Below are 27880 nucleotides of genomic sequence, written 5' to 3' on the forward strand. Positions count from 1 at the left end.
CATCTGGCTTCCTCATTTAATATAATTTGTTGCAAGTTTTGCGGGGCATGTGGCAGCAGACTGCTGCACTAATTGAAACGTAATTATATCATTCGGGCACGGGGTCTGCTCGTTGCGTTGGCCTGTCAGTTTCTCAATCGCTCATTTAGTCATTTAGTCAGTGTCTCACACTCTCAACTCAACTAGGCACTAATTGCAATTTGCACAGTTTGAGCTGCGCTGGGTATACGTGTATGGCTTAAAAGTTATATCACCCATGCACCTCCGTTTGATATTCAATTTGTTACACAAGCTGTTTCACCGGAGTTTATCAGACAGTTACATAATTTTGCTAAATCATTAGCTTCACTTAAGACAGTAATTATTCAGGGGCTTATCATCTAAGTGCCTTGTCCATATATTCTAGTAAATTTGCAATGTGAAGGGGACTTCTCCATACTCATAGAAAATTCATTTGAAGTTGAAATTTTATTTGTATATAAATCAGAATTTCTTTAACCTAATAGGTAAGGCAGCGCAGATTTACAGTTTATCTGTGGTACCTTTTCATTTTAAATAAGAACTAATGAATAAGCTATATTTAATATAATAATATGTAGTATAATGCCATGCATTCATTCCATAACTCTTTTTCCATGTCATTTGTTCAAAAGCGAAAAAACGTGTTTCATTTTGGCATTGACCAAAAAAGTATTTTCCATTGTGATCCGTATTTTTATGCAACTCTCATCAAACGGAAGTTGTTTCCCAATTTTCTTTATACATATATTTCGTACATATTTTTTCGCAATTTTTTATATTTTCATTTGGTGTGCTTGGGATTTGCCAAAGAAGCGCAATTTATTCGTTTGCATTTTTCGGGCTTAAAGTTTTTGGTGCGTGTGTTCGGGATATAAATCTCGCAGCGTATAGATATTTTTTGGCAATTTAATTGAAATGTCAGGCACGTGGTCGCTCCAGAGATCCGAGGAGTGGAATGGAGCTTGACCCTCGACTTGCTCCGCTGCCTAATCCCGTCCAGCTCTTGTGGTTGTCGCACATTTCCGGCTTAAAGTGGCAATGTTGATGTTGCTGGTGTTGCCGCTTTGGATGGTAAAGCTGATGGTATAGCTGGTGTTTGCTGGTGTTGCTGTTGTAGTCTGCCACATCCGTTTGCGACGCGTACACGTAATTGATTTTCCCGCCCCGCCCCCCTTTGCAGCGTTTGATATTCAAGCGCAAAATCTCTGCGGCCCACATGGAAAACACAAACAAAATGGGCAAAAAGAAGAAAATAAATACAAAAATGTGGAGAAACAACAATAGCATTTTTTGCGTGTCAAATGAGAATTTCACTCGCTTTGATTTGGTTTGTGGGGAGTACATGCACCGAAAGCAAAATTCACTCACTTCATATGGTACCAAAACCGGTTCTTCAATAACTTTACACTTAATTCATAAGTTATATATTTATTTAACCACTATAAATAAATGTTGAATTTAATTTTTTCAAAAAATGTGAGCACTACGTATTCTCAATCTGTATTTTAATTATTGGTATGGAATTTCTTCCTGTGTACTTGTGCACAACTACGGGTAATATTTTTTTTTTGGCATAGCCACCGGTAAATATGACCGTGAACTTTGAATGCCACATGCATCGACAAACAAATGTATAACAAACAATGAACAAATCTCTAACAATAAAGTGCACACAATTCCAATTGTGATTTAATAAAGCTTAACTTACTTTAAGTAATACTTTGCCAACCTAATTAAATTCGCACAATGTGACATTTGCAATGCATGAGCCAATGAAGTCAGGCATTTAACGCTTATAGGCCAGAAAAAAGACCCATTCGAAGATATATCTTTTAATATACCTTTTGGAGTCCGTGTAATCCGCAGTAAGCCGCAATATTGGCCATATAATCACTGTCGGGCACCAAATAAATTCCCCCATGAATCGAATTCACAGTGAAGAGAATAAACAAATTCGCATAAATTTCTTTTTTCTTTGCCGGATGAGAGTGGGAAAATTGCCTTTAAATTGCTTGAAAATGCTTTCTTAATACATTGCGCAATTTCGTATTGAAATCAGGGTGTGGCAGAGGCACCCGCAACAAAATGGAGAAAGGCAAGCGAGTTGTGAAAAAATCAACGCTGAACAAAATGCTATGGGAAAACTAAACGAAATAATGCAGAATGACAAAATAACTTAAAGCGGCAATAAATTGTACAGCTCAAGGACATGCTTAAGGCGAGATTTGGGATTTGGGGGCAAAATGTAGATGAAGATGTAAAAGAAGTTGAAGCAGCCGCAGCCGCAGCCGGGAAAACTGTCAACACGTTTTGGCCATTTCGGTCTACGTTTCGTTAGCCTCAAACAAAAAAAACAAACAAACAGGCGGCGAATTTAAAAGTCGTGGATTCTTTTTTGCCTTACGACAATGAGCCATTTTTTGTGAGCGAGCTGGGATTTTAAGCAAAAGGGGTGGACGGTTTATTTATCATCATAGTAGCGGTGGATGGTTGTAATTTTTAAGTTGGTAGTATTCCAAAACCAGCTCAGATTTATGATGCTACGGGGTAGAATGTTTAGCTAAAGCTAATTAAAATTGTAAATGTGTAGTGAAATTATCTACTAAAAAAGTGATGCTCTTGAGTATTTCACAAAACGATTACAAAATGTATTATATGTTATAAGTTTCCCTTAGAAACTTCTCGTTTAGCTCATTTGATATCTTATACTCTATATATTTTTCCCATCTATATATCCTGCGTATCTGGTCGAGAATCTAGCCCTTGGCTCCCGACTCCCACCCCGTCCACATCCACCTTGTCCTTGTTTTTGCGGCCGCCTTCTTCTTGTTTGTTTGCCTTGCGTGTCCTTCGGTGGCGTATGCGTAATATGTTTTTGTTTGCCACAGGCCTGGAAGCTCCCGAGCCAGACACACGCCAGACAATACATCGGCTATATACACGGATTCCCATATATATATATATATATTTACAAATTTACATTTATTTTCATATACATACTCTGTGCGTGTTGACCTTGCGAATGGCCAGCGGCTATTGAGTGTCTTCTCAGACGCCTGTGTCCCGCACAACAAAAAAGTCTTTTAATTGCTTTTTAATGAGTTGCCGCTGTCATTTTTCCTGAACTGACGGCTCGGTGGGTGGTAGATGTGTTGGGTTAGCAATTTTAAAGGAAGGTCTAAGGTCGTCTGCATGTCAACGGATATATAAATTAAGATATACACATCGAACAAGTATCGAATGTCAGCACGAAAACTGGAATACCAGAGAAATCAATATGTAATGAATAATGTGATTGTACATCTAACAAGAAGGAATATATATAGCTGTGGAATTTCACAAACAAAGGAGATGCTTTAGTTTAATTTGGATACTTACGAAAAATAAACTAATCCTAGAATTTTACCCTTTTAATAGTTGATTAAAAATAGTTGTTTGGCCGATAAAGCTAATCTAATAAAAGCTCCTTTAACCAGCCACATATAAAGCTGGAATTAATTGTATTACAACATTTTTTCCGTACTTTATTGTGCCCTTTTGTGTACACATTTTTATTTATATCGCCGCATTTTTCTTTTGCCCTAATGAAAAAAATCGCAGAGGCAGAGATGCAGCAGCGCAGCTTTCATTTGATTTGTATTGCTTTTGTTGCAGTTCAGCGCCTGTTGTAGTTGTTGCTGTTGGCCAGGGCCACTTATGGACGGCAAAAGCTTCTAGAAAATGGGTTCAACAACCGGCAAATGCGGCTAAAAGGAAAGCTGGGCGGGGAAATGGTGGAAAATCCGTTTGGGAAGGAGAGGCGACACCGCCTAGGACAGCACCCGAAAAAAAGCCAACGAATGGGAGGAGGGCAGCGAAGCAAATGCAAAAAATTGGCATCAAACAAGGGAAACTTACAATTGGCGGGGCGAAATGGGTGGGGAGGTGTCGTGGGGAAAGGGGCGGCTGAAATGGTTGGAAAATGGGGGGCAGGGCCATGGGACACACATGCAATGCGCATTAAAATTGTAACTGTAACGTTTTCATCTCTGTCTATCTCTCAGTCTGGTTCTCTGGCCTCAAGGCGCACTCCAACCCTCTCCGAACAGCTACCCCACATTTCCCACCATTTTCCGCCCGCTTTTCCCACCCGTTTTTCCATTCTTATGCCATTTCCATCTCTGGGCAAGTTAAGTGCCATTCATGTGACTCCCTTCCCTTGCTGCCGTTTTATCTGCCCTTCTCTTTGGATCCTAACTTTTTGTAACTCTTGATTTTGGTCCTTTTGCTTTTTGTTTCGACTGTTTTATTGTGGGTTTTTGTTGCTTCCATCTGATTTTTTTTTTTACTTTTTCGAGCGCTTTATTTATTAAAAATATTTTATTTGCTGAAAAATGAACTCTGCGTTTCATAACTGCGAACGTAATGTGGTTGTGATATTTAAGATTGGCTTTAAAAGGTTGAGTCTTGGATACTATTTATTATATAAACAAAGCTATGATTCCCACACTTTTCAGAATCTTTAAGATTTCGCAGCTTGATGTTTGATTATACCCGTAACCTACATTCCCATTCTGATAATAAACCTCAGTACCTGGGAGCCTCAGAGCTGACCCGCACATTCTACATATATGTATCTGAATCCCCAACTGTGTCGTATCTTTGGTGCCGGCAGATTTATATTGATTTCGATATCGCTCGCTGTGTTTGCCATAAAAATTTCGTCGTCCTTTTATTTTTCCTTGTTTGGGGCACGTTATGATTGTTGTAATTGTCGTTGCCACCGCCCGCAACCCACTCCCCTCCCCACCACCAAAAAAAAATGGGCCTCAATTCCGTTCGATTGGATGCCATTCGAATGGCCGAGAGTCTGGACCAAATAAATTGCCAACAGTTTCGGTTACACTTTTTTTTCCCGCTGGCCTTTTACTCGCTCCTTTGTTTGCTGGTCATTTGGGTGAATTTTGTGGTCGAAAGGGGATTTTAGTGGTTAATGCTCTCTGCTGGGGGTCAATTGTGGTGCTGTGGAAAGGGTTAAAAGGTCAACTGGCCGGGCTTGTTAAGTGAACCAATTTGTTTCCAGATAAATATCCAAGTGTTCTTTTATTATGGCCGCCTGCTTCTGAGTGGAAAAAGTTTTTTGTAAAATGATAATATTTTCATGGGACTTTGGGGCACAGGTTTTCAACACGCTTACGCAATGGTTTTTTGATAAGCTGGCGTAGTTTTCTTTAATAAAATTATAATTAAATGAAAACATAAGTACAATTCTTATTTTCCCAGCTATGTGTATTGTTTATAACTATGATTAAAGAACTATTCATCATGTGCCAGTATTTAAATTAGTTTGGAATCAAATGTTTTTTTTTTATTTACCCTAAGTGCTGGCTTACATAAAAATATAAATTAATAAAGGACCAGATAACACAGAATGGCAACGAATTTATTGTCAAATATTGTAATATTTATGGCTTAAACACTGTTGTGTGTAGTCATAAAAAAAAAACAGAAAAAAATTGGTCTCTGGCACCAAAACCACTCAAAAAAAGTACAAATAAAGACACAAAAACTCCGCCACACCAAGCTGCCTCATAAACCACAAAATGTGTCGAGCCTCATCATAATAATGCATACACACTGATATATGTCAGTACAGCCGACGACATGGCATTAAATCCACATGTTGTCTGAAGGGATCTCGAAAATATAACAAATGTGTTTTCCTATCAAATTGTGTCGCTTGAAAGGCCGAGAACAAAAACGTTTTGGCTGTTTCTCAATATAATCATGGATTTCTAGACCAATCTCCATACGATTTTAACCGAAATGTGGCACACATGCGGAACATGCAGCACAAACGCCGGGAAACTAAATTATGCAATTAATTTGCCAGCCCATCCCCAGACTCATTAGCCGAAAATCGAAATGACCAGACCAATTTCCAAAAATATAATTTGTATAATTTAATTTTTCAGAAGCGTAGTCACGCCAAAAACACACACATTTACGTGATACGTAGAATATTAGAAAATGGAAATAACTATCATTTGAATAAATTCTCAATTTACACATATGCATTTGAATAATATTTTGAACATGATTCGTTTTAATGTTATGGACATAATTTCGTTAAATGTTAAATATTAAAAATTAAATTAAAAAAAGCAAATAGTATTATTACTTAAGTATGAAAGAGGACAAATCTTTTTTGCCAACTGTGAATTTATTTTGTGCGTTTTAAAAATTCAACACTTAAATGTTGGTTTTTGTGATTTACGATGTTGACATAATTGCAATCCAGAGAAATGAAATGTTTGTCAACCAACTGTGAAATTACGTAATTTGTTCCTTTTTTTAAAATATGACATTTTTTCATACCGAATTTTCGAGCTGCTCAATGTAAACCATGAATTTTTTCTTTAGACAAAACAAAATTTCCCCGAATTCTCTATGAAAGAGTATTTCATACGCAGACTGGAAAATTTACTTTTTTTTCCTGTTTGCAATTATATTTGCGGCTTTTTGCGTCTCTGATTGTATGTTGTGTAAAACATGGACCACAAGGACGTGATGCCATAATGAGTATTATTATACATTTACAATTAAAAATATTGAAACAATATGCATATGGTGCACAGTTATGTCTATGAATTAATAATTGGTTTTCAGCCACATTTGAAGCACTTTAAACCGTGTAAACAATGAATGGTGTAATTATAGTTATTGCATTCAATTAAATGGTAAATACTTTTTAAAAAAAATACTAACTTTTGATCTCCCCTTTTGTTTCGATTGCAGGTAAGCCACAATCAAAGATGATTACGTATACGCACTGTTTCGACCTGAAGTGTAAGTGCAAGTGACAAATTCCATTTCAAATTCAATTAGGTACCGAAAGCAGTTTATTTGTGTGCAACTGACCGCTCAACAAGGTCAGACGTAAAAGTTTTAGTTTTATTTCCTCGTCTCCGACTATTTTTTTTTTTTTTTTGCCATTGGCTGTTATGCAATCCTTGCGAGAACTCACTCCCTCACGCCCAACGGAAAGTCCATCTCTCTGGGGTCTAGCCAAGCATACCCATATCCTGCAGTGGCCACGCCCACTCCACACTTCCCGCGCACATCCTTTCGCCCCCCCTTTGGCCTTTTTATGGCCACGTGCGAAAATGCGGCAAAAGTTTTACGAGGTCAGGGTGAAGACGCTTGCCTCTCCAAGTTGAAGATGTTGCCGATGATGATGTCACTTCAGTGAAATAATTTGATACAATAAAATTGAGTGGAATGAGTGCAAAGGAATATGACAAATAAATTTGCATGCACGTAGAAAAATGGCACACACTTAAGTTAAAGAAATAAATATTTAAAGTGCGCAAGATTCGTTGATTTTGAAAGTAGCTATTTAAATTATTTTATTCATCTTTGCAAAACAGTAAGAATTCCTCCGGCAGTAATATCCAAACCATTTCCTTTGCTTTTACATTTTATGCAATTAAATTCAGCAAACTTCGAGCTGACAAATGTCTTGCGAGTAGTTGGCACTTGTTGCCGCCTTAAAATAAAATATTCTCCAATTTGCAAACCGAAAAAGCCAAGATCCCAGACGACGTCAACAACTTTGGCAGGTCCACGCCCTAACCATTTGCACAACGCCCCCCAGGCGCAAGTCGCATGCAAAGTGCAGAGCTCAGGGATTGTCGGTTTGTCACAGTTCTCTGGGTGTCCCCCACCAAATGGAGCTGTATCTGGAGCGTTCAAGTGAAGCGGTATCCAAGACTCACATGTCTGCTGGCCACACTCAATTCAATTCAATTAAAAGCCGGCACACGCCGCACCCAAAAGCAAGATGGATAAATGGAGAAAACAGGCGAGGGAGACAGTTCGATTTAGTTGGGATGTTGAATAGACTGACAACTTGAATGCTCTATGAATATTTTAAGACTTAAGAGAAAATACTATATTTGATAAACCAGCTCACAAAGTTGCATACATATATGTAAACAAATGAATATCTTTATAAAAAAATACTTTTAATTGACTTTCAATCGAATCGTATTGCTTACATGTTTGAATCATGAGGCTATAAATTTCGATGCCAATCTTTAGTTTTGTGCATACTTTTTTTGATTAATATTTCCCGCATCGCTGATTCGTGTCAGCGAACCCTAAAAATCTGATTAAAATCCAACTGAAATTCAGCGAATCGTTATGCGATATATCTTTCACTTTGTTTTGCAGTTTTTTTCCCAGAAAATTTCAATTGATACTTGTTTATATATATATATATAATTTTTTTTTGTTTGTTGGTCTGATTTCTGTTATTTGTTGGTTTTTGCACTGTCGAAGGGAGAGCGACCAAGCTCTTTGGCATTTTTATTGGGTGTGGGTATTCGAATCACTTACTTGGGGCGTAGAAATGGGAGTGGCAGTGCAGCACTTGCCACAAATTATCCAATGGTTGGCCCAGGTTGCCATTCACTTTTCCACATTAACATCAGGTTTTCGTTGATTTTTTTTTGTGCCCCCCAACCGTGGGGTGGAAATACCGTGGAAAAGCGAGTGGCGGTCACTTGAGGTTTTCCATACTCCTTCGCGGGCTGTTCGCTTTCCTCCTGCTCATTTAGGTATTTGTCTGGCACTCTTTTTCAATTTGCCTTTGATGAGTCACAAAATGCCGCTGCATGAGCTCAAACAAAAGCAATGCAAAAAAATAAGGGGGAGAAATCCCCTTCACATTTCTGCATTCACCCGCACTTTTTCCGCCCACTTTCTCCTTCGTCTTGTGTTCTGTTTGCACAACTAGGCAGCAATTATGGCTAATTATGAAATTTTCATTTTACCTTGGCTTGCAACTTTGGTCGAAACCAATCAAACTTGGTGAGCAAAGCCACAGAAGGTATTGTTATCAAACGAATATTTTTCTTGACACTTTTCTCATGTTATTTATTCATTGGTATTTAAACTCATTTTACTGCCCTAAGCCATTTAAAGCTAGTTAGTTTTATTACTCTTAGTGGTTTTCTGTCAAATAATTCCTAAATTTGCCAATTAAATTTGACAAGTTGATTAAATTCTCTTTATATCGCTTTAAGCAACTGCACTTGATTACTTACTTGGACAAACACCATGTTAATAATTATGCATATTAAATGAGCTTATGTACATACCTGATTGTGATTTATGCAAATCGATGAACCGAATTTTCCTGTCCCGAAGGCCACTCTAAGCGGATAAGTTTTCTCCGTGGCATTTAGTTTGTCCAACTAATTTCTTATCAATAGAAGTCAAACAACACACACAGAGCGAAGAAGAAATGTGCAGGGAAACGACAAATTGACAATGGTGTATTGGTTTTTCTACCAGTTTGTTTATTTCTGTGTATTTGTATCTTTAACGGCATGTGCAGCCAAGTACTGTATCTACAAGATGCAAATTAAAAGCCAAGCGACAGATGCGTCAAATGTAATTCACTTAAATGCTGCTGCCCCTCGACGAGTGACTCACATCCTCAATTTGCGTTCGTTTCAATGTTTACTCCGCTTTCGTTTGTTTTCCCCAGCTCATTCTGATATTTCTCCCTTGTTCATTCATAAATACGCGGATCGGGGAGACGAGAAATGGTTGGGTGGGGAGGGGGAGGGGGGTACACCTTATCTCCAAACATGTGACGACAATGCATAGACTGCCCATGGAGACTGTTCTCCGAAGAATTCTCCGTAGAGCCAGAGGGAAGCCACGATGTACATACGTCAGTGGATCGCATTCATAAGCCATCGTAAATCAAACCCGATGATTCATCCAATCGAAGTTCTCAATTTCTTTGGCAAATCCCAAACTTATTTTTAGTTTGGCATGTGCGGTATTTCGCACTAATCGAAATTTTACAGTTTCTGAGAAAGAAATCTTCTGATCTAATCAAAAGAAGTTGCCATTATTTTTAGAAATTAATTTCATTCCATGAGAGACATAATATAGCCAAATTTTTGAAATGCTTGGAATTCTTTTCATTGAAAGGAATTCAAAAATCAATACTTTCCCTGGAAAAAATTCCCTGAATAATTAAATTTACCCGTAAAAATAGGCAAACAGCTTCCAAGCCGGAAACTGCAGCTCTTTTTCATATTATTATCTTTATTGTGTTAATTTGCACTAATTTATATAAGCTGTCATATCTGTATCTTTCACCTATTCTAATAAACACCTCTGTTGAATGAATAAGTCGTTTTCATCTTTGGCCTGTGAGTCACCGGCCTGATCAACTTTTACTTTTGACAGTGTTTATATGTCTGTATATTGCTGACCAACTTAAGTTTCATAATTAAATTCAAGTTCAAAGACCTGCTAAAGTGGCTGCCGTATAAATTTATGTCAACATGTCTGAAGCAGACTTTTCCTTACATTCCTCCACTTTCTTGTTTTTTTTTTCTGATTTTGTTTGGTTTGGCTTGGTGTACCGCGCCCTGCTAATGAAATAATTAAAAAATAGTTTTAATGCTGCTGGCAGGCGGAAAAAAAAGAGCAAAACAAAAACCATAAAAGTGTCAAATGCAGTTGGTGAATAAAGGCGGCTTAAAAAAAATTGAAAAAGAAATAACTGCAATTTTTGCAGCTCTGAAAATTTGTGAAATTTCGTTGGCGAAGCGAAAAGAATGTCATGGTGTGCGTGCCTGCATGCGAAAAGCAAAGCGATGTGCGGTGAGGGGCAAGAGGGCGCAAGGAGGGCGTGGCAGTCACGGCATGCGAAATGTATCTATTAGATACACGCCTGCGAAATGCGGTTAACTGCATTGGCAGCCGACGCAGTTTTTCCATTTACCGTTAGCTGAAGTTTCAGATTGCAGCTTTGCAATTTGGTAGTAGCCCAACCTGACTGCACTTGTATCTGGTATCTCTCAAGCCGTTCTTTGTATCTGAATCTCAAGCCACAGTCTGCATCTGTATCTGTTTCGGTTTCTGTATATCTGTGAAGTGGAAGCCAGTAGAAGCAAGTAGAAGCCGAAGCCAAAGCTGAAGTATTTGGGTCACTCGTTGCCGCTTGGCTGCCACTCGAAGTCGTCTAATGCCTCCTCCAATGGCCATGGCGGGTTTTTCAACTTCTTCTTGGCCGCTTTTTTTTTTCCAGTTGGCAGTACATTTGGCTGATGCAAAGAGGGGACAGTATTTCGTACTCAGTTTGTTACGCTTTTTGGGCAGGGTACTACTTTGTTGAACACAAATCCGATCGCCGGAGCAGATGATTAAAGCACTCATCTGAATTGGACACTAGTCGCTGTTTTGTAATCAGCTATTCCTTGATTAAAGAGCATCCTGCTTCAATTACATAGATTTATAATGAGATTTTATAAAAGCGACTCGTAATTCAAACATTTTTTGTAAGGGTATTTAAAACTTTTCAACTTTAAATTACTAACTCAGTTTTTTGGCTGTTGCAAAAGGAAGGCAAAGTTTTAGTTTTCGGTGAACGTATACGTATACGTATACGTATACGTAATTTTTGCATGCTGCTGGCTCTGCGATAAGCCAACTCGAACAAATATGCCGTGTGTGTGTGTGTGTGGGTTAATTTGAAAGTTTCAACTGTCACAAATGTTAGAATTGACGGCAGCCACTTGCGAGCAGTGCATCTGCGAATGTATCTGTGACGCGTATCTACAATATATCTACATGTGTATGTACACACATATCTTTTGTTGAGCGCGTATCTCACGGATGCAGTTCAAATTTCGTTATGCTCGTGTTTAGTGAGCATTTGGCCGTTAAGTGCCGTTAAGTGAGGCATTGAGTGACAATGCCTCGAGATTACGCCCACACAACGCCACTCGACTAAATGCAAAACAAAAGACCAGCTGAGTAATGCACTCCACATTTCATTCAGGAAAATAGAAATAAAAAAATAAAAAACGTTGATATACTTGCTAAAAACTGTAACTGCGTACCACGATAGTTGGATAGTTAGCTTCTGGGGTGTGGGAAATCGCTGAATGAGATCAGACGGTGCATTTTATAGGAAAAGTTGAGCAGATAAAAGGAATTCTTTTGTTGGAAGTGCTGGCAAAATTTGAAAGCTCAACTTGTTATTGCATCTTAGAGTGCGCAGTTATCTCACACTTGCATTAAATTCAAGTAAATAGTTATGGGGTTTTGATGAAGTTCACAGATAGAATTACAAATATCTAAAGCAACACAGATATTCCTTATAAAGCAAAAAAACACAATTTCCAATGTCTTTGAGCTGAAATGAATATATATAAATCAGAAAATCCTACATAACAGTTGACTGCTCAAATTTAAATATTTTAAGCATGCATGAAAAGATTTCCCAAGGAACAATCGCCGAACGAAACCATTAACCGGGTGCTTATTGAGATGGATTTATAGTACAGCACAGAAGTCCCAAGTTTGCAAAATCCGCTGAGCAAAACCCCGAAACAAAAACCACTTTAACCAAGCCCAAGGTCAATTGCGAAAATATCCATCAGCAAAGAGTTGATTATGGCCAAAATCTTGAACGCTTTTTATGGCCCCCCGAAGACGTCGTGTGTGGGACTTTGTGAACTGACATTCAGATGGTAATGTGTTCGTGGGAAAAGTGCAGAGGAGATCATTTGGCAAAGACAACGTGACTTTGAATATTTTAGAGAAAACAATTGGCAGAAAAAAATATCCATAAACATGGCGAGTGCAATTTATAAAATTCTATCTGTATCTGTATCTGTATCTGTATCTGTGTGACCCGTTAAGCATCTAATTATGCGTGGAATATGTATAAACATATATCTGCTGGATAATACATTCTTGCGTCTTATTAAAATCTTTTCGCTGTTGGAAAAATCGCATTCTTTCTCTTCGCGAAAATCTCTGCGCCATTGCCCGTTTTTGGAATTTTCTCGTTTTCCGTTTTGCTAATTTCTGCGCATTTTGCTTCGGCTTTGGCACTGCCATTTTCACTTTGCCATTCATGACTTGGTCCGGGCTTTTGGGCTGCGTGTTTATTGCATCCGTTTTGTGGCATACTTTTCGTGCCGCTTTTGTTGCTATTTTTTTTTTTTGCAAATTTTCTTTTTATTTTTTTTTTTTTTTTTTTTAGCTGCAGCTAAGCACGAAGCGGATATTGTCACTTTTGCAATTACAACGCGCATAACTTTGCGCACAAAAATAAAAATGCACGCTTTGGAAAATTGCCTTGGCAAAGGCAAACAGTGAATGAAATTGGAGAGAGAGAGAAATAAATAAATAAAATAAAAAAGAACAGCCGGAGAAAGAAACGATGCAGAGATAAGCAGAAACAATTTCATAAAAAAAAGATAAAGAATAAATAAACAATTCAATTGAAAATAATTCCGCAAAGCAGAGGAGCACAAATAAATGGCAAGAGTTTCCAGCAAAATACATAAATGGGATCAAGGCAAGGCAAACGGAATTAAATCAAGACGAGAAGTCGAGTGTGCCAAGTATCAGATTAAAATTGCGAACGAAACGAGTATCTTTAATCGAAAATTATATCTTTAGCAGTGCGAGAGTTGTTTAAATTTAAATTAAATATGGGCAATTGAAAACGTGTTGAATTTTGAACACTTATGTGGGAAAAGCAATATACATTTTATAGCTTCATTTTATACCTATTCGAAACAAGAAACCTCAGTTATGTTGCCCACCTTGCTAAGGTCATGAGTTCACCAGTTACATTCGTTTCAGTCCATTTCCCAACCCATTTCTGTGCCGATCTTCACAAGAAAGCAAGCGTCGACAACTTTCACATTTTCGGCCACAATAAACACAAAAATATTTTTTCAGAGCGCTCAACTTTGGCATATTTTTTTTTATGTCGGGCCCTCGAAAAATTTCAAAGACGAACGCGACGCGTGCAAAACACAAAAAAAAAATAATAAGACAAAATCTCCAAAATCTCAACAAAAATCCAATGAGTTCAACGAACGCAAATGAAGAAAGAGTAAAGACCTAAACAAAACCAAACAAAAAGTCACGAAAAGAGCTGGAAAAAATTGTTATAAACAGGCAGCATATAATTAACACAATGAAGTGCAGAAGTAAGCAAAGAAATCAAAGCAAAAAAAAAAATGTTTAAACAATTTTTGCATGGCAGCCAAAAGTGCCAAGATGTTTGCCAAAGGCTTGCAAAATCTCCAGTGAACGAATGAAATACTTGGTGAAATTCCAACGAAAGATATTCACTTTTTTATTATTATTTCATAATAAAGCGTACAATAAATCCAATAAAAATGCGGAATGCACAACAAAGCGACGAAACGCATTCAATCAAAGGCCATGTTGAAAAAAAGGCAATCGAAATAATAATTAAATAACTTCGCTGGAAATTTTCGACTAATGTCGCCTGCACAAACACAGCAGCCCAACAAATAATTAAAAATTCACCCGCGAATTCTTGGCGTAAAAATGATTTTTAATTAGCTGGTAAACAAATTTAATTACTAATGGCTTTATTCTCGAATGAATTATGGTTTCATCAAATGTTATCATTCAAGGCAAATCTAAAAACATTTTGCCTGAACTATTATATTTTTTTTAGCAATAACATTTTTAACATACTTAATGTGATTAATAAATTAGGAAAATTAAAGCCTTATTGAAGTGTGAAACTGGTGCTGCCAATTCAGATTTATTTTTTTTATTAATATTCGCATGCGATCTTTGCCCCCAAAAATCAATGTTCATAAAAAGGGGCGTGACGAGGGGTAAGGCGTGAGCAAGGGAAGGAAAACAAAAATTAATATTGTCATAAAACGCTCATAAAATATGTTAACTAAAAGAAATGGGAATCCATAAACATATATGTATGTAGATGCCGACGACATCGGTGATGGACAGTGGGTGAAAGGGCGTTATGTATCCGTAAGATATATATACACATATGTGTATATACATACATATGTATGTATTTAGGTGGCTGTCAAAGTGACGCCATTTACGGTTTGACAGGCACAACAACTGCAAAAACACCAGCAAATGGCAGCAGGCGTCGTTAGTCTGTCTGAATTTCTATGATGATGATGGAAAAAGGGGGCGGGTCTGAAGTGACATATGTGGATGGCAGTTAAAATTGCTCGCAAACTGTCAATAAATTGAGCTTAAATCACGTAAAAGTTGCCGCTGAACTGGGGGAATCAATTTTTGTTTTAGCCAGAAAGAAAAAGAATTAACTCGCCAAATTTTGGTAAACAATCACAAATTATTACAATCACAGACAAAAGAGGGCTCGTATAATTTACAAATTATCTTAGCAAAGTAGAATATTTAATTTATATAGAACAGAACCATCAAGTAAAAAGAACAATTAAGGCAAACCTTATGGGGTAATTGAAAAGTTTTCCTTGGCCAAAACGGCTTCAGTTGAATGTGTTTAATTTGTATTTTACGCCTGAATATTCTTCAGCCACAAAGGGTTGCCAGCAAACACCAAAAAAAAATCAAAAAAGGATGATTAATTAAGGTTATTGTGATTAATGTTCCCGCCCGAAACCCAAGGTCTAAACATACAAATCAGCGGAGCGAACAACTGACGGCCGGGAACCTTTTCGAGAGGCAAGAAAACAATGACCAAAAGACGCCCCAGTCGATATACATAGTGGGTATATGTATGTATATCCCACTGACCCAAATCCGATGCGACACCTTGGTGGGTAGTGGGAGTGGCAGGTGGTGGAGCCCCGGAACTCAACAGCTGAGCAAACATTTGATCTGGCTGCGGTTCAGTGGCGCTCAAACTGTGACAGGTGCAAATTGTTGAACCTCTGTCTGTCCGCCTGCCTGTCGGCTTGTCTGTGTGTCCTTTAGCACCTGTACTGGGTCAGACACACACACACACACAGAGAGAGAGGCGAAAACACTGCAGGCCATTTTCCCCGGATTTTCCGACTGTCATTTGTTTTCCTGCTGCTGTTTTTTCCTCTTTTCTGGCTCTCCTGTACAAGTTTTATTGGTCTGCGTCTGAGTTAAGTCTGTTTAAATTTTCTTCTTGCCCCGGGGCGTTTTTCCATGTTTTGTCCTTGAAGTATCCTCAGTGGCTGCGGCCTTATAAATCTTCTTTTGGACAAAATGGCGCAGCACGTAAGTCGCCATTGGTATTGGGTATGCGTGTGACTAAACAATTGCGGCTGAGCATTTAGTATCGCATAATTAGTGTTCAACTATCAACACACCTTACAAAACTTAAATGCATCATTGTTTTTTTTTTATAATGTTTCTTTTTGTGCAATGTAACCTTAAGAGATTTATGAAAAACCCACTATTTCAAATACTTTAACTACGCTTAGTTCTAATTTTGTGGCCTGCACTGTGCATTTGATTCGTTGTCTCTGAAAGGGAAATAAATTATTTTCTGCTTCGGTTATCAGTGAATATAGCCTCATTTTGTCTTTTCACTTTTGTTTTGGGCCATTCGTGTTGCCAACTAATTGTACCGCCTTTCTCGCTTACCTCACTGCCCCGCCCACTGGGCTTTGCATGTGCTCAACAATTTATGATCACTGCGGCTTAGCAAAGTACTTGTACAAGGGAAAAAATCGAGTAAAAAAGCGCAGCAGCATCGTTTGTCGCGGCATAAATAAAATTAATTATTCAGGCAAAAAGGCGACGGCTTCGACTTTGGCTTTAGCTTCAGCTTTGGCTACACCGAAATGGCAAAATGGCCAGCTGGCAACGTCCACAGAATCCAACGATACAAACCAAAGCCGTAAAAGTCAAGAACAACAGCGTATTGAAATTTAAGTGCCGCCAAAAGGCAAAAGTCGTGGTCTTAAATACGCTCGATTGAAACGCGGAACGACAAGGTATTTTTGTCTGTAAGAAGCAACAATTATTTATCCGAGGGCAAGCAAAGATTTATTACCTAAAGAGGGGTTAATTTCGTGGTAAACAGAGGTTTCAAAAAAAGCAGATACTTAAAGAGATTGCTAAACATCGAATAACCATACCAATAAACATCGAAAAGTATTAAATTTCATTGCAAATGTGGTTTCATTTATTTTATAAATATGGTAAAAAGTAACTTACATGCATTCTCTACTTTCAGAATTAACAAAGTAACGTAATTGTAAACTATTTCGAAAATTAATTAATAACAATTAGTGTAAATTTCGCCATTCCCATGGCTAATGTTTCTTATTTGTACTAAGTGCTGCTCTCGGAAATCCTGTAAATCTCTTGCGCTGCTTAAATATTTCAACAAAACAACGGGTTAAACCAATGCAAACAAAAGCCAAAGAGAAAGGAAACAAGCGAACAACGGTTTAGCTACAGCTCTACAATGACCACGCCCCCGCGCCTTAGCCAACGCCCCCATTCGGGGGAGTCAAGTCTGTCGAGGAAAGGAAATTAATTACGCACGCTTTAAATTTGATTTCATTTGTTTTCGTTCCAGCAGTTCTCTATGGTTAATTTAAGTATACTAAGAAAAACAAATATTATTCGAAAAAAATATTAGGAAACTGTATATTTATAATTGAACCAATATTTCTCAATAAGATGAAATATATTCCTATAAATGTATAACTATCATTTAATAATATTTTTGGGTGTATAAAAAATTTGACTTGCCACCTTACTTTTGATAATATGCATTCTATGTTTGTTTTTGGCTGAGTGTATTACTTTTGCACTCCTTTCTAGCCACCCACTTTACCCCCTCCCGCCCTTTGCCCACTTTCCCCCCTTTTCGTTTGGTTTTGGTCATTCGTCTTCCATTTCGTGTTTTAATGAGCTTCATGCGCCACACGCTGATTTCGCTTTCTTCGCCTTTTGCTCGTTTTTTGTTTCGCTTTGGCTTGTTATTATTATTGTTTCTTCTTTTCCACTCTGGGATTCTCCGCTCTCTTTGCCGCCGCACAGTAATATTTAATTTTTGTTTTATTTTTCCTACTCACTCGCTGGCAAATTGCAAATTGCGGGTTAGCATTTCTTAATGTCAATGCCATTGTAGCGGGCAGAAGAAGAAGAATTACTCTGCTGGTTGATGAGGGGGGGAGGGGTAGTTTGGCGAGAATGCGGAGTGGGATGCAAAACAAAAGACCAGAACGAAATGGGGGAACTCTCGGCAATAACCGGACTCTTACACTGAAAGAAATACATTTAGACCACAGAATGGAGTATCTTATTATTACATTCCTTACTCACTAACTTCTTACTTATTTGCTCACGCTTAAATAAATCTTTCCCAAATTAGATAATTAGCATGATTAATAATTAATGTTAGTTCTTGTAAATAACTAGCTTATTTAAGTAAAATAATTTAATTTTACTCATGTAGACTCCCTGGCCAGAACAACGAAAATAAAGCTTTTCCCTTGCCTTTCGTTTTTTGGCTTAAGTGGGCAAGTTAATTGAATTGGGGCTTATGCGAGGGCAAGGAGTTGGGTGGAATACAGTTCCTACTAATTGTTAATTGCTCGAGGGGGTGGCCAAGAGGAAGAAGCAGAAACAGCCAGGAGCACTGCATGCATTTATGGTAATGCAAAAAGCGAGCGGCGAATGGCGAACATCGAAACAAACCGAAAACCCAGCGGGCGAAGAAATTGAAGTGCGGATCAGGGCTGAAAGTGCAACAAATTGAAAGTGTTAACGATTGTGGCTAGGATTGCCAGGGGAGGGCAAGTGGGGGGCCTTCCAGGAATAATTAAACGGGCTGATTAAGTGGAGCTATAATTGTTGTCGAGCGGGGGTTCCGATTACGAGCAGTTTGCCAAACTTTGCGACGCGCTTAAATTATTTCTGCGTGTTTGAAAAGTTTTCTAACAGTCCATTAAATAATGCAAATAAAAGTTTGCTCATTGGATGAAATTTGCATTATTTCATTTTATTTTTGCCATATTTATTTTGGGTTTATTCATAGCCATTTGTTTTGATCAAAACCCATTAAGTTTATCTGCACGCATTCATCATAACCACAAAAACAAAACCATTAAGTTATGTACCGAACATTTTAATTGTTTCAAACTTATAGTTTTATGGTATTATTGGGACAATGGTTGAAACTAACTTCCATCTTCCACAATGGGTACTTCGGAATTAAATGGCTTTAAAACTAAACCATTTTTAGGCGTATCTTTAAGCTATAAATTACCTACCCTATTCACAAGGCGGTAAATCCCTTGCAACGTCTATAATTATTTCTAAATTCTCAAGCTTAGCATCGTTAACCGTATGGCTTACCCCACCTACCGATTACACCACTAATCGGTATAAATCGCGTAACTAAACCGAAAATACGCCCCATTAGCCCCGCCATCCACCTGATACAATATGCACCTGATACGGCGAAGACATTAATTTAAAGCCGGCAAGAAAAGCCCTCTTTCGCCCACACTTAATTTGCCTGTAAGAGACAAAACCAATAAACCAAATGCTGACTTATAGCCATGTTCACGTCACAAACGAAGGTCAGAGGGAGGGCTTTTTCACGGCGTAAGAGGTGGTGGAGGAGGGGAAAGGACCTTGGTTTATCGCTCAGACAACGCGCAATTTTTCGTTTTAATAACAATATTTACTCATCATAAAGCATAAATGAAGGCATAATGTGTTGACGGCCTGAATGTTCGCATAAATATGTATATGTGCAGACATTAATGTATACCTCCCCTGGGAAATGGAAATGGGTGTAGATGTGTGGGTGTTACTGCGGCGGTCACATCTGGCTGCCACGCCCTCGTACGCCAAGCGTCAAGCGCCCATTTTTCCCCTGGCTTGTGACACCAAAATTTCACGTCTGGTTTCAACGCTTTTTGTTTCATTTATTCACTTTTTGTCGAGCCATTTTTGCGCTTGTCTATGAGGACTTCACTTAGGTGACATACAAAAAGCCAATATTTGCCTGACGGGGGAAAAGCAGACGACAGAGGCTGTGTGTTTGCCTCGTCAAAGATATTGGAAATTCAAATAAAATGGCAACCTCCAGGACACTGAAAAAAAAGGTAGCCTTGATGTGAAACTGGCTTTGAAAACGTTTCAAAACAAAAGTATTAGTATTTATTTGTATAATTGGAAAATAATCAATATTTCCTATATTCATGAAGCCAATAAAATATTTTGAAAAGTTTTTACAATAACACATATTTTCGCTCAGTGAAGATATGAAACAGGACGTGCGACACGTGCAGACTGGCAAATGGCGCTAGGTGGCGCCACCCCAACTCACATTCCTCGTCCGCGTGGGAAATCAACTTCCCCTATTCGCCAACCCCCTTCGGGCTTATTCACCCCCGCGACAAACCATCAATCAATGAGTCTTAGAGCATTTTGTTGCCTTCGATTTGTGGGCAAGCGTTTAACGGGGCGTATGCGCAATTAATGCGCGATGTCGTGAACAAAGTGAAGAGAACTCTTAAAGAAAAATTTCTGCCCGAGCTTTCCATGATGGAATTCGTGAGTGCTCTGCTCTAATTGCATTTTGCGAAAGCTGTTTTTTTTTTCTTTATTCCTCATTTTTTTTCTGTATTTTGTTTCATCATAATTATCGAGATAATTACGCACGCATCGTTAATTGGATGGATGCGAATTAAGGGGAAAGAGGGTTACGTAGGGAAACTGTGAATTAAAGAGAATGGGAAAGAGACGCAATTATCATGTGATCGAAATTTGAGATAAGTGAGGAAAAGTGTTGATTTAATGAGCCAACTAACTGCAAACTGGTCTAGATTTGGTGGGTAATTATCGAGAACATCAAAGCGATGGAAGAAAAGCCATTTGGGAGTTAACTTTCCCAATCAATAGTGTAATATCAAATTGACACCCCCCTGTGAAAATCATTTGCATATCAGCCAATCGAAAAGAATCATAAATCAAGCTCAAGACAATCGAAAGTTTATTCAACTCCCTGGACATTCATCAAAAGGAATCTGGAATGAAAGCAATATATATATATCTATATATAAAATATTCATATAATAAGATGAATTCCCCGACAATAACTCACTTCAGCAAATCGAACAAACCATTCAATCGGATGAAATCTTTACTGGAATTTCCTTGTCTGAAGTTTTGCTTTTCGGCCGCTAACGCAATTGTTATTAATTTTATAGGCATTTGGTGCGTGTTATGCCTGTGCGTGATGCCAACAATCGAAACCGCCAGACAACAGCCCTCACCCATGACCCCTGACCCCGAACCAGCGACACTGACTAACTGAACAAGTGACAAACTGAGGGCTGGCGAATGGGTGGCTCAACAATGCGTAACAACAGGAAAGCAATAACAATTCGCAATTAGCCCAAACGCGTTTGGGCCACAACTTTATTTTGACACTGTCTACCAAGGGAATGGTGGGGTTAAGGGGGGCCAATGAGGGTTAAGGGTGTGCAGGGGACAAGGTCAACGCATCGGGGCAGAAAATTGAAGTGGCTGATGAGGACGCAGCGAGGGTTGATACCTGAGTTACGAGACAATTTTTAAGTACTTATAAAACCCATTTATGTAACACATGGTTTCATCGAAAATGTAACTTGTGATTATCATAACATTTTACCTCAACTAGTTTTCAACGAATAAAGGGCTTATATTGCCCATATAAACTATTGTTCCTGTTCAAAAGCTTAAACCAATACATACAATATATACTTATATTAAAACTTTTCAAACTTCTTTCTTAACTAACTATTAGAATTTCCTAAAAAGTTTATACATTCTGAAAAGCTTCTTAGAACTTCTTGGTAACTTACACTTTCCTTGGCGAAAATACCTTTTCATGCACCCCAACCCCAAATCGCTTCTTAAGCAGTTTAGCATTAATTAAGTTTGAGTAAGAGTTGCAGACACTCGCGGAGAAAGTCGAGGAGGTTTTGTCGCTCAAGTATAGTACTTAATTTAACTGTCTGTCTGCTGGCCAAGTGATAAGCTATTTCCCCCGCAAACTCGGAAGCCAGCCCCATTTCGCCCAACTAATTGCTGCCTTTTAACACTTGAGGGGAATTTCACTCGCCATCTATCTCGCACTCGGAACGGTGTGCATTTCCTGGCCAGACAATCTTCTCCGGCCCCTGAAACCCCCCCCCCCTGCACCACGTTTTTCAGTACCTTACCCACTCCGAATGATTAACTGCATCGGGTATGGAGAAAGGGGGAGCAAACTCTTGGTTTCAGTTTATCAGCCATCATCGGTTGTCCGCTTTTCAGTCGCATTATGCGTCAGCGCACTAAACCAACATTTTTACACCTAAGAGCAGATGAAGTAACTACGGGCAAGGGGGCTAAGGGGTGCGGACTGGTCTAGTAATTTCTGCCGGCGGATGGCATTTAATGCATGATTGAACGGCGGGGCCCAGCATTTTCGGCCTCAATGAGTGCGAGACATGGCTAAGCGTATTAACAGCCGCATTACCGTTAAGTTTACAGTTTAACTATCAAAGCGAAGCGGGGGAATCCCCTACACACGTACCTGCCACACATACCAACCTACCGCCGCGTGGTCACACACAACCACACGATAACCTCCCCACAATCCATTTGCCAACATTACGCATACGCCGCGTGGTGTCCATAAAAAATGCAACTCTGCATTGTTTAGCCAGCAAAAGAGAAAAGAAGGTGCAAAAAAACAACAACAAGAAGGGCAAATGCAGCAGTCGAGTGTCGAGTATGAAATACCTCTTAATGTGCTTAGCTGAGGGATACTTCTCAGTGCTAGTTGTAATAACTTTAGTTGTTTTTGGTATTTGGTGACTTATTAAAGATTTACCAAAAAGAATAGGTATGTGCTTGCTTAATCCCTTGTGTCTAGCCATCGCATATCTGTATCTTGGCGTTCATAGTTCGTTATTCTGATAAAGTATATAAATACTTCGTACGCTCGGTATTCCTTTCTTTTATTGGTAAGACACTTCTTCCACAAGTACCGGGTATAACAACTAGAAGGCATGGCTTTTACCGGCGAACGAAGTGGTGAATAGAAGGAGAAAACTCCGAAAATGGGCCACCAGTGGGCATGGCCACGTTGCTCCTACGTGCCCCGGCATGCAAAGTGCAATTCTGCAGCTGGGAATCGCATTTTAAACCATCCATATTGATGTGCAAACATGGAATGCATTTTATGATGAACATGGATTTCTGACTCGTTCTTTTTCTGTTTGGGCTTTAAATATTAATGGGTATGATAAAGCGTGGGAATTTAAGTAAAGGGGGGCAAGTGTGGCCAATAGTAAGGCTTTAATACTTTTCAGCATTTCATAATACTTCATAATTGATAATAATAAGGAAAATAATTGTGTTCTTTGATTCGTGAGCCGGAAAAGCATGTTAATTTAATCACGGTATTTATAAGAACACACCAATAATAATTCAATTATTCCACTAGAAATACATTTGTATCAACGAGACTGGCTGGAAATGAGTCTCCTTATCATTTATCAAACCGAATTATGCGCTAATCTCGACCAGACATCGTCAGTTAACAAATGTTTGCTCACTCGCAGTCTTTAGCTTTTTCCATTATTTTCTTCGTCGCATTGCAGCCAAAAAAAAAAAAAAAAAATAGATGGAGGCAAGCAGAAGAGGAATGGAATTGAAAAGCAATACAAATCCACAAATCAAAATATATCTGAAATGTTTGAGGGGGCAACTTTCGGGGCGGTCTGCTGTCGTTTATTCTGTGGCAATGACATGCGACAACGTTGCAGTTGAAATGGATCCCCAGATGGAATGGAAATGGCCGTGGAATGGTAGTTTTGATATTAGTATTATCCCCCGCCTGCCGACCATTCCCTCGCCCTAATGACAGTGGCCAAACCAGAACCAGAACCATAACCAGAACCCGAAACAGATCCAGACAATGCTGAGGCTATGATTTCGATTCCGATTCGGATGCCCTGCCAAGAACCCCGAAAACTTCTTTTGTCCACCCCTCTTTCACTCCGCAATTCTCGATTTTTCTCTCTTCACGAAATGAGGCTGCCAAGAAATGTTTGCTCTAGAGATTTCTATGTTTCCAACACACATTTATTAAAGCCAACTATCGTGGGGACAGAGGGGCAGTGCAGCGCAGTGCCTATGACAGGAGCGGTACGGGACTGCACGGGTTGGGCCGTACTGGATATTAATCATCGGGCAGACTTAAATTGCAAATGAAATCGGAATTGGGCAACGGTGCGTATGCGTATTGTAGTTGAGTAGTTCGAGGCGACGAGGGAGCCAGAAATTGGCAGACTCTGTCAAGCATTTGTTGGCTGCAGCAAACACAAACATACATATTCAAATGTATACACTGAGGCAAATCGGAGAAAGAAAATAACAAAAGTTTAAATGCATGTCTAAAATAATTTTTAAGTCATTTAAAGCGAACCAGGAACGACTTTTTAAAATTAACATATACAAATTTTAATAAATAATTCAATTTTCTAACACACTTTAAATTTAAAATAGTGTTTTGTATCCAAATGCATTAAGACTTATTACCAAGTGCCAGAACTAAGTAATCAATTCTTCGCTGTGCATATATATTTGCACACATCCAAAAAAAAAAAAAAGACAGAGAGTCGGCTAGGAAGAGAGAGATATCCATTAAGCAAACACAGAGAAATCGCCGCTGACATAAAGCAGCAATGGCTGTCCTGGCAATGTCCTGAATCCCCCCCAAGTCCTTTCTCGCGCGTATCTGACTGCCGCCTCGCTGGCGCCAGCTGTCGCCTGCTTTAACTTGTGCCCTCATACATGACTATACTACAGCACATGTATGAGTACCATTTTGTATCTGCGAGATAGTCGCACTCGCACTCACACACTTGCTCATATCATCAGCATATTGCCGCTCGTTGAGAAATCTTAAGTAATTTGTCCCCCTTTTCGTTCGCTACTTACAGGTCCCGCCGTTCAGATGGTCTCCCAGAACCGACCTCCACCACCGATGCCGGTGCCCGTCCAGGTGCCGCAGTACGTCAACGAGAACGGAACGCTGACCCACGTGATGCTCTCGCCGCAGCAGTACCAGCAACTGCATCCTGGCCAGGGACACCTCCATCCAGCGCCATTCGTAAGTAGATATATTCAAAATGCACAAGATTAAGTTCATCCCAGTTTCCTGGGGAATCAAACAAAATAAGCTATGATAATTCTATATATGAAAAGTAGAGTTATAAACTAGAGGTACAAGTTAAAGTGAATCATTCATAATAATAATAATACATCCTGCAATTGAATTAATTAATATCGTAGCACATTTTAAGCGGAATCGGAAAACAGTACACGAAACCCAAACCTTTCGCAATCGAATAGATGGAAAACAGTATCTCATTTCCAGCCCATTGGCGGATTTCCTTCGCTTATCAATTAATTGACAGCTAATTGAGCGAACAACCAGCAATCAACTGCAATAATTCCCCGATGCTTATTCGATTTAAAAGCGAAATTTGCATTGGGGGCGTCTGTAAAAATAATTTATTGAACAAATGTCGCCGTATGCGGCAAACAAACCGGATTGGATCCGGGTGAAGTGGTTCCAGGAAAACTGAAAACTAAAAACTAACTATTCAATTACAGCCAGACTCGGGATTCGGATTCGATGCAAATGCATTATGAAGCTGAACCGGGTCGAAACAATGGCTAAAATGGGTAAACTTTTACCTAAACAATAGCAACAATTTAAGTAAAGTTTAAACAAAAACAAAAGCGGAAAAACAGTTGGCCAGCTGTCGGTGCTTTTGTGTTTATAATTTATTTATTCATCGGTTGGCTTAAGTTTTTGTTTTTTTTTGTTTTTTTCACCAGCAATATCGTTTTGTTTGTTCTGCACTGTAAGGGAAAATTCGAGGGAGCCGAAGGGGGAAAAGCGTGAAATTTGCATAACTAATTAGTCTATTTCGCACAATTCCAAAGTTCCATTTACGTTGCTCAATTTCTGAGTCACCGTTCGCAAATATTTGAATGGCAAATGCATTCAGTTGCAGTATGTTTATCGCCCGAATTCGTTTCATTGCATTTCGCGAGCTGTCATTTAGGCGTGAGCTTTGACAATTGTTCTGCGAAATTGTTTGGCCAGAATGCTAATTAGCCAGTTGGGAATAGCTGCTTGCCAACTGTGAGAAAGTAACCGCGTTACGATTGTCAGGTAAATGGTAACTTTTTTAAGCTAAAGTGAACTTTAAAGATAAACCTATCCTTTTCGATTCCTGCCCGTTCGCTATATTTGCTCATGTTTCCGCAGCACCTATTACCGTTTTCTTTCAAACGTATTATTTATTCAAGTCATTTTTTTTTTTTTTTGAGTTAAGTTAAAATGACTTCTTGGGTATTTCTAGCAATTAAAAGTCATTTTAATAGAGTAATAACACATTTACACGTACAAATAATTAAAGTGGTGAGTCACAAGTTTAAAGCTTATGGAAAAATGTTTCTATTGCTTTGCTATTTGATTAGGGGTTATTAAAAGTTAGATCAAAATGTATATTTGATTTCATTGTGTGTATATATTTATTGGCCTATTATTAACAAAAAGCCATTTCCTTGGCAATATCTTGTTTCATTTCACTGTTACAAGTTCCCTTCATTTTGTTTTATTTCGGCTATTAACATGCAGAACTAGTTGGCTCCCATGGAGATGCCAAGTTCAAAGTTGGGGCTGCTGCATTCCAGTTAAATTGCCTTGCTAATTTGCAAAATGGAGACGAGCGGAAAAGAAAAACGCTTGTTAACCAAAGCAGATGAGCGTTACATAGTCACATCACGTTTCGGATCCCCAACTGTTGCTCCCGTCGCCACTTATGTCTAATAATTTAATAATAACAATTTCATTGTACAGCATAAACATTCCTATCATCTCTTTTATGTGCAGAAATCGTAAAAAAGTTCACAGCAAAATTGAAATATTTTTCATTTCCATTGCTGGAAATGCTTGACCAAGATGCGGCAGATTCACCGAACAATCCTAGTTCGTGACTTGGCCAGACTACAAATCCGGTTCTGGGCTAGCGCCTAGCGCAATTTAAATTCTATTGCCCAACTCCCCCTCTTTAGGTTATTTATTGTATTATTATCAATTGCTCAATTAAAGCCAGAATTAATTGCAATGTGAATTCTATAATTTTCAACGATTACGCGCTTTCCGTGAGGTTTTAATTTACTGACACATTGGCGCTGATTTATTTGTAAAAAGTAGACACATCGATCACATAAATAAAAGAACATCACAAGCATTATGTATGTTCATCGTTTTAATTAAAATTTAATTGCTTTCAAAGCACTCAAATCAAAAAGAAGTTAAATTTATATCGGTATCTATGGAGAGGGGGGTTTTGAAATAGAGTTGAAGAAATATTTTCAAAAATGCTGCATTTATGCTGACGACCTAGCAACGGGCGATTTGCATAATAATTTGTAGGTTTTAGCCGTTGTTTTTTTTTCCCAATTGAGTTAGTGCAAGCCACTAAAAGTTGCAGCTTGGTCGTGCCCGCTGCTGGCAGCATTGTTGCTCAAAGACTCCGAATTGAACTCCACTTGAGCTGAACCTGGCTATCACAATTTTACATAACCCGCCAATCCTAATGCCATTTTGCCCAGTGGAAAACTTGATTAATGCAGCGGGCAACCACTTCATCCGCCTTGCACTGAAATTCGGATTCCAGCTTGGACACATGTGGCTTCGTCACGCTTTGCTGCTGAAATGAAAGTGCCGGCGGTGACTGCTCGGCTGACTCCGCCATTCCGACTTGACTGGCTGAGGCTGAATTTTCCTTGACTTAATTAACAATTTGCTGCCACAACACGGCAGAAACACACACTTGAGCGTACAGCGGCTAGACATGGGAAACTTTGCAGGGGGGTTTGCCATTTTGCCATATACGTGACCAAAAAAGAGATAGATCTTGAAGTTATATTTCAAAATGTGACTCGGCAATGCAAGATGGTCCATTTTTTAAGTTTAATATTTTGG

General features: G+C 38.8%; 1 protein-coding gene and 1 long non-coding RNA gene across 4 annotated transcripts in view; one reads left to right on the forward strand and one right to left on the reverse strand.

The window, feature by feature from the left end:
• Positions 1-27880, forward strand: part of mtgo (miles to go) — a 118203-nt gene that overhangs the window by 82912 nt on the left and 7411 nt on the right. For 2 of the 3 annotated variants that reach the window (NM_001144357.2, NM_135957.5), the window contains one exon: positions 24816-24985. In NM_001144357.2, coding sequence (NP_001137829.1) covers positions 24816-24985 — 170 coding nt within the window. Of the gene's footprint in view, positions 1-6798; positions 6850-24815; positions 24986-27880 lie in introns of all 3 variants that reach the window. The other variant, NM_001273575.1, reaches the window with a different exon arrangement.
• Positions 825-1246, reverse strand: lncRNA:CR44151 (long non-coding RNA:CR44151). Its single transcript, NR_073791.1, has one exon. It is a non-coding gene; the product is annotated as a long non-coding RNA:CR44151 (long non-coding RNA).

The sequence above is a fragment of the Drosophila melanogaster genome, chromosome 2L (genome assembly GCF_000001215.4).
Source record: "Drosophila melanogaster chromosome 2L".
In the NCBI taxonomy this organism is placed as follows: domain Eukaryota; kingdom Metazoa; phylum Arthropoda; class Insecta; order Diptera; family Drosophilidae; genus Drosophila; species Drosophila melanogaster.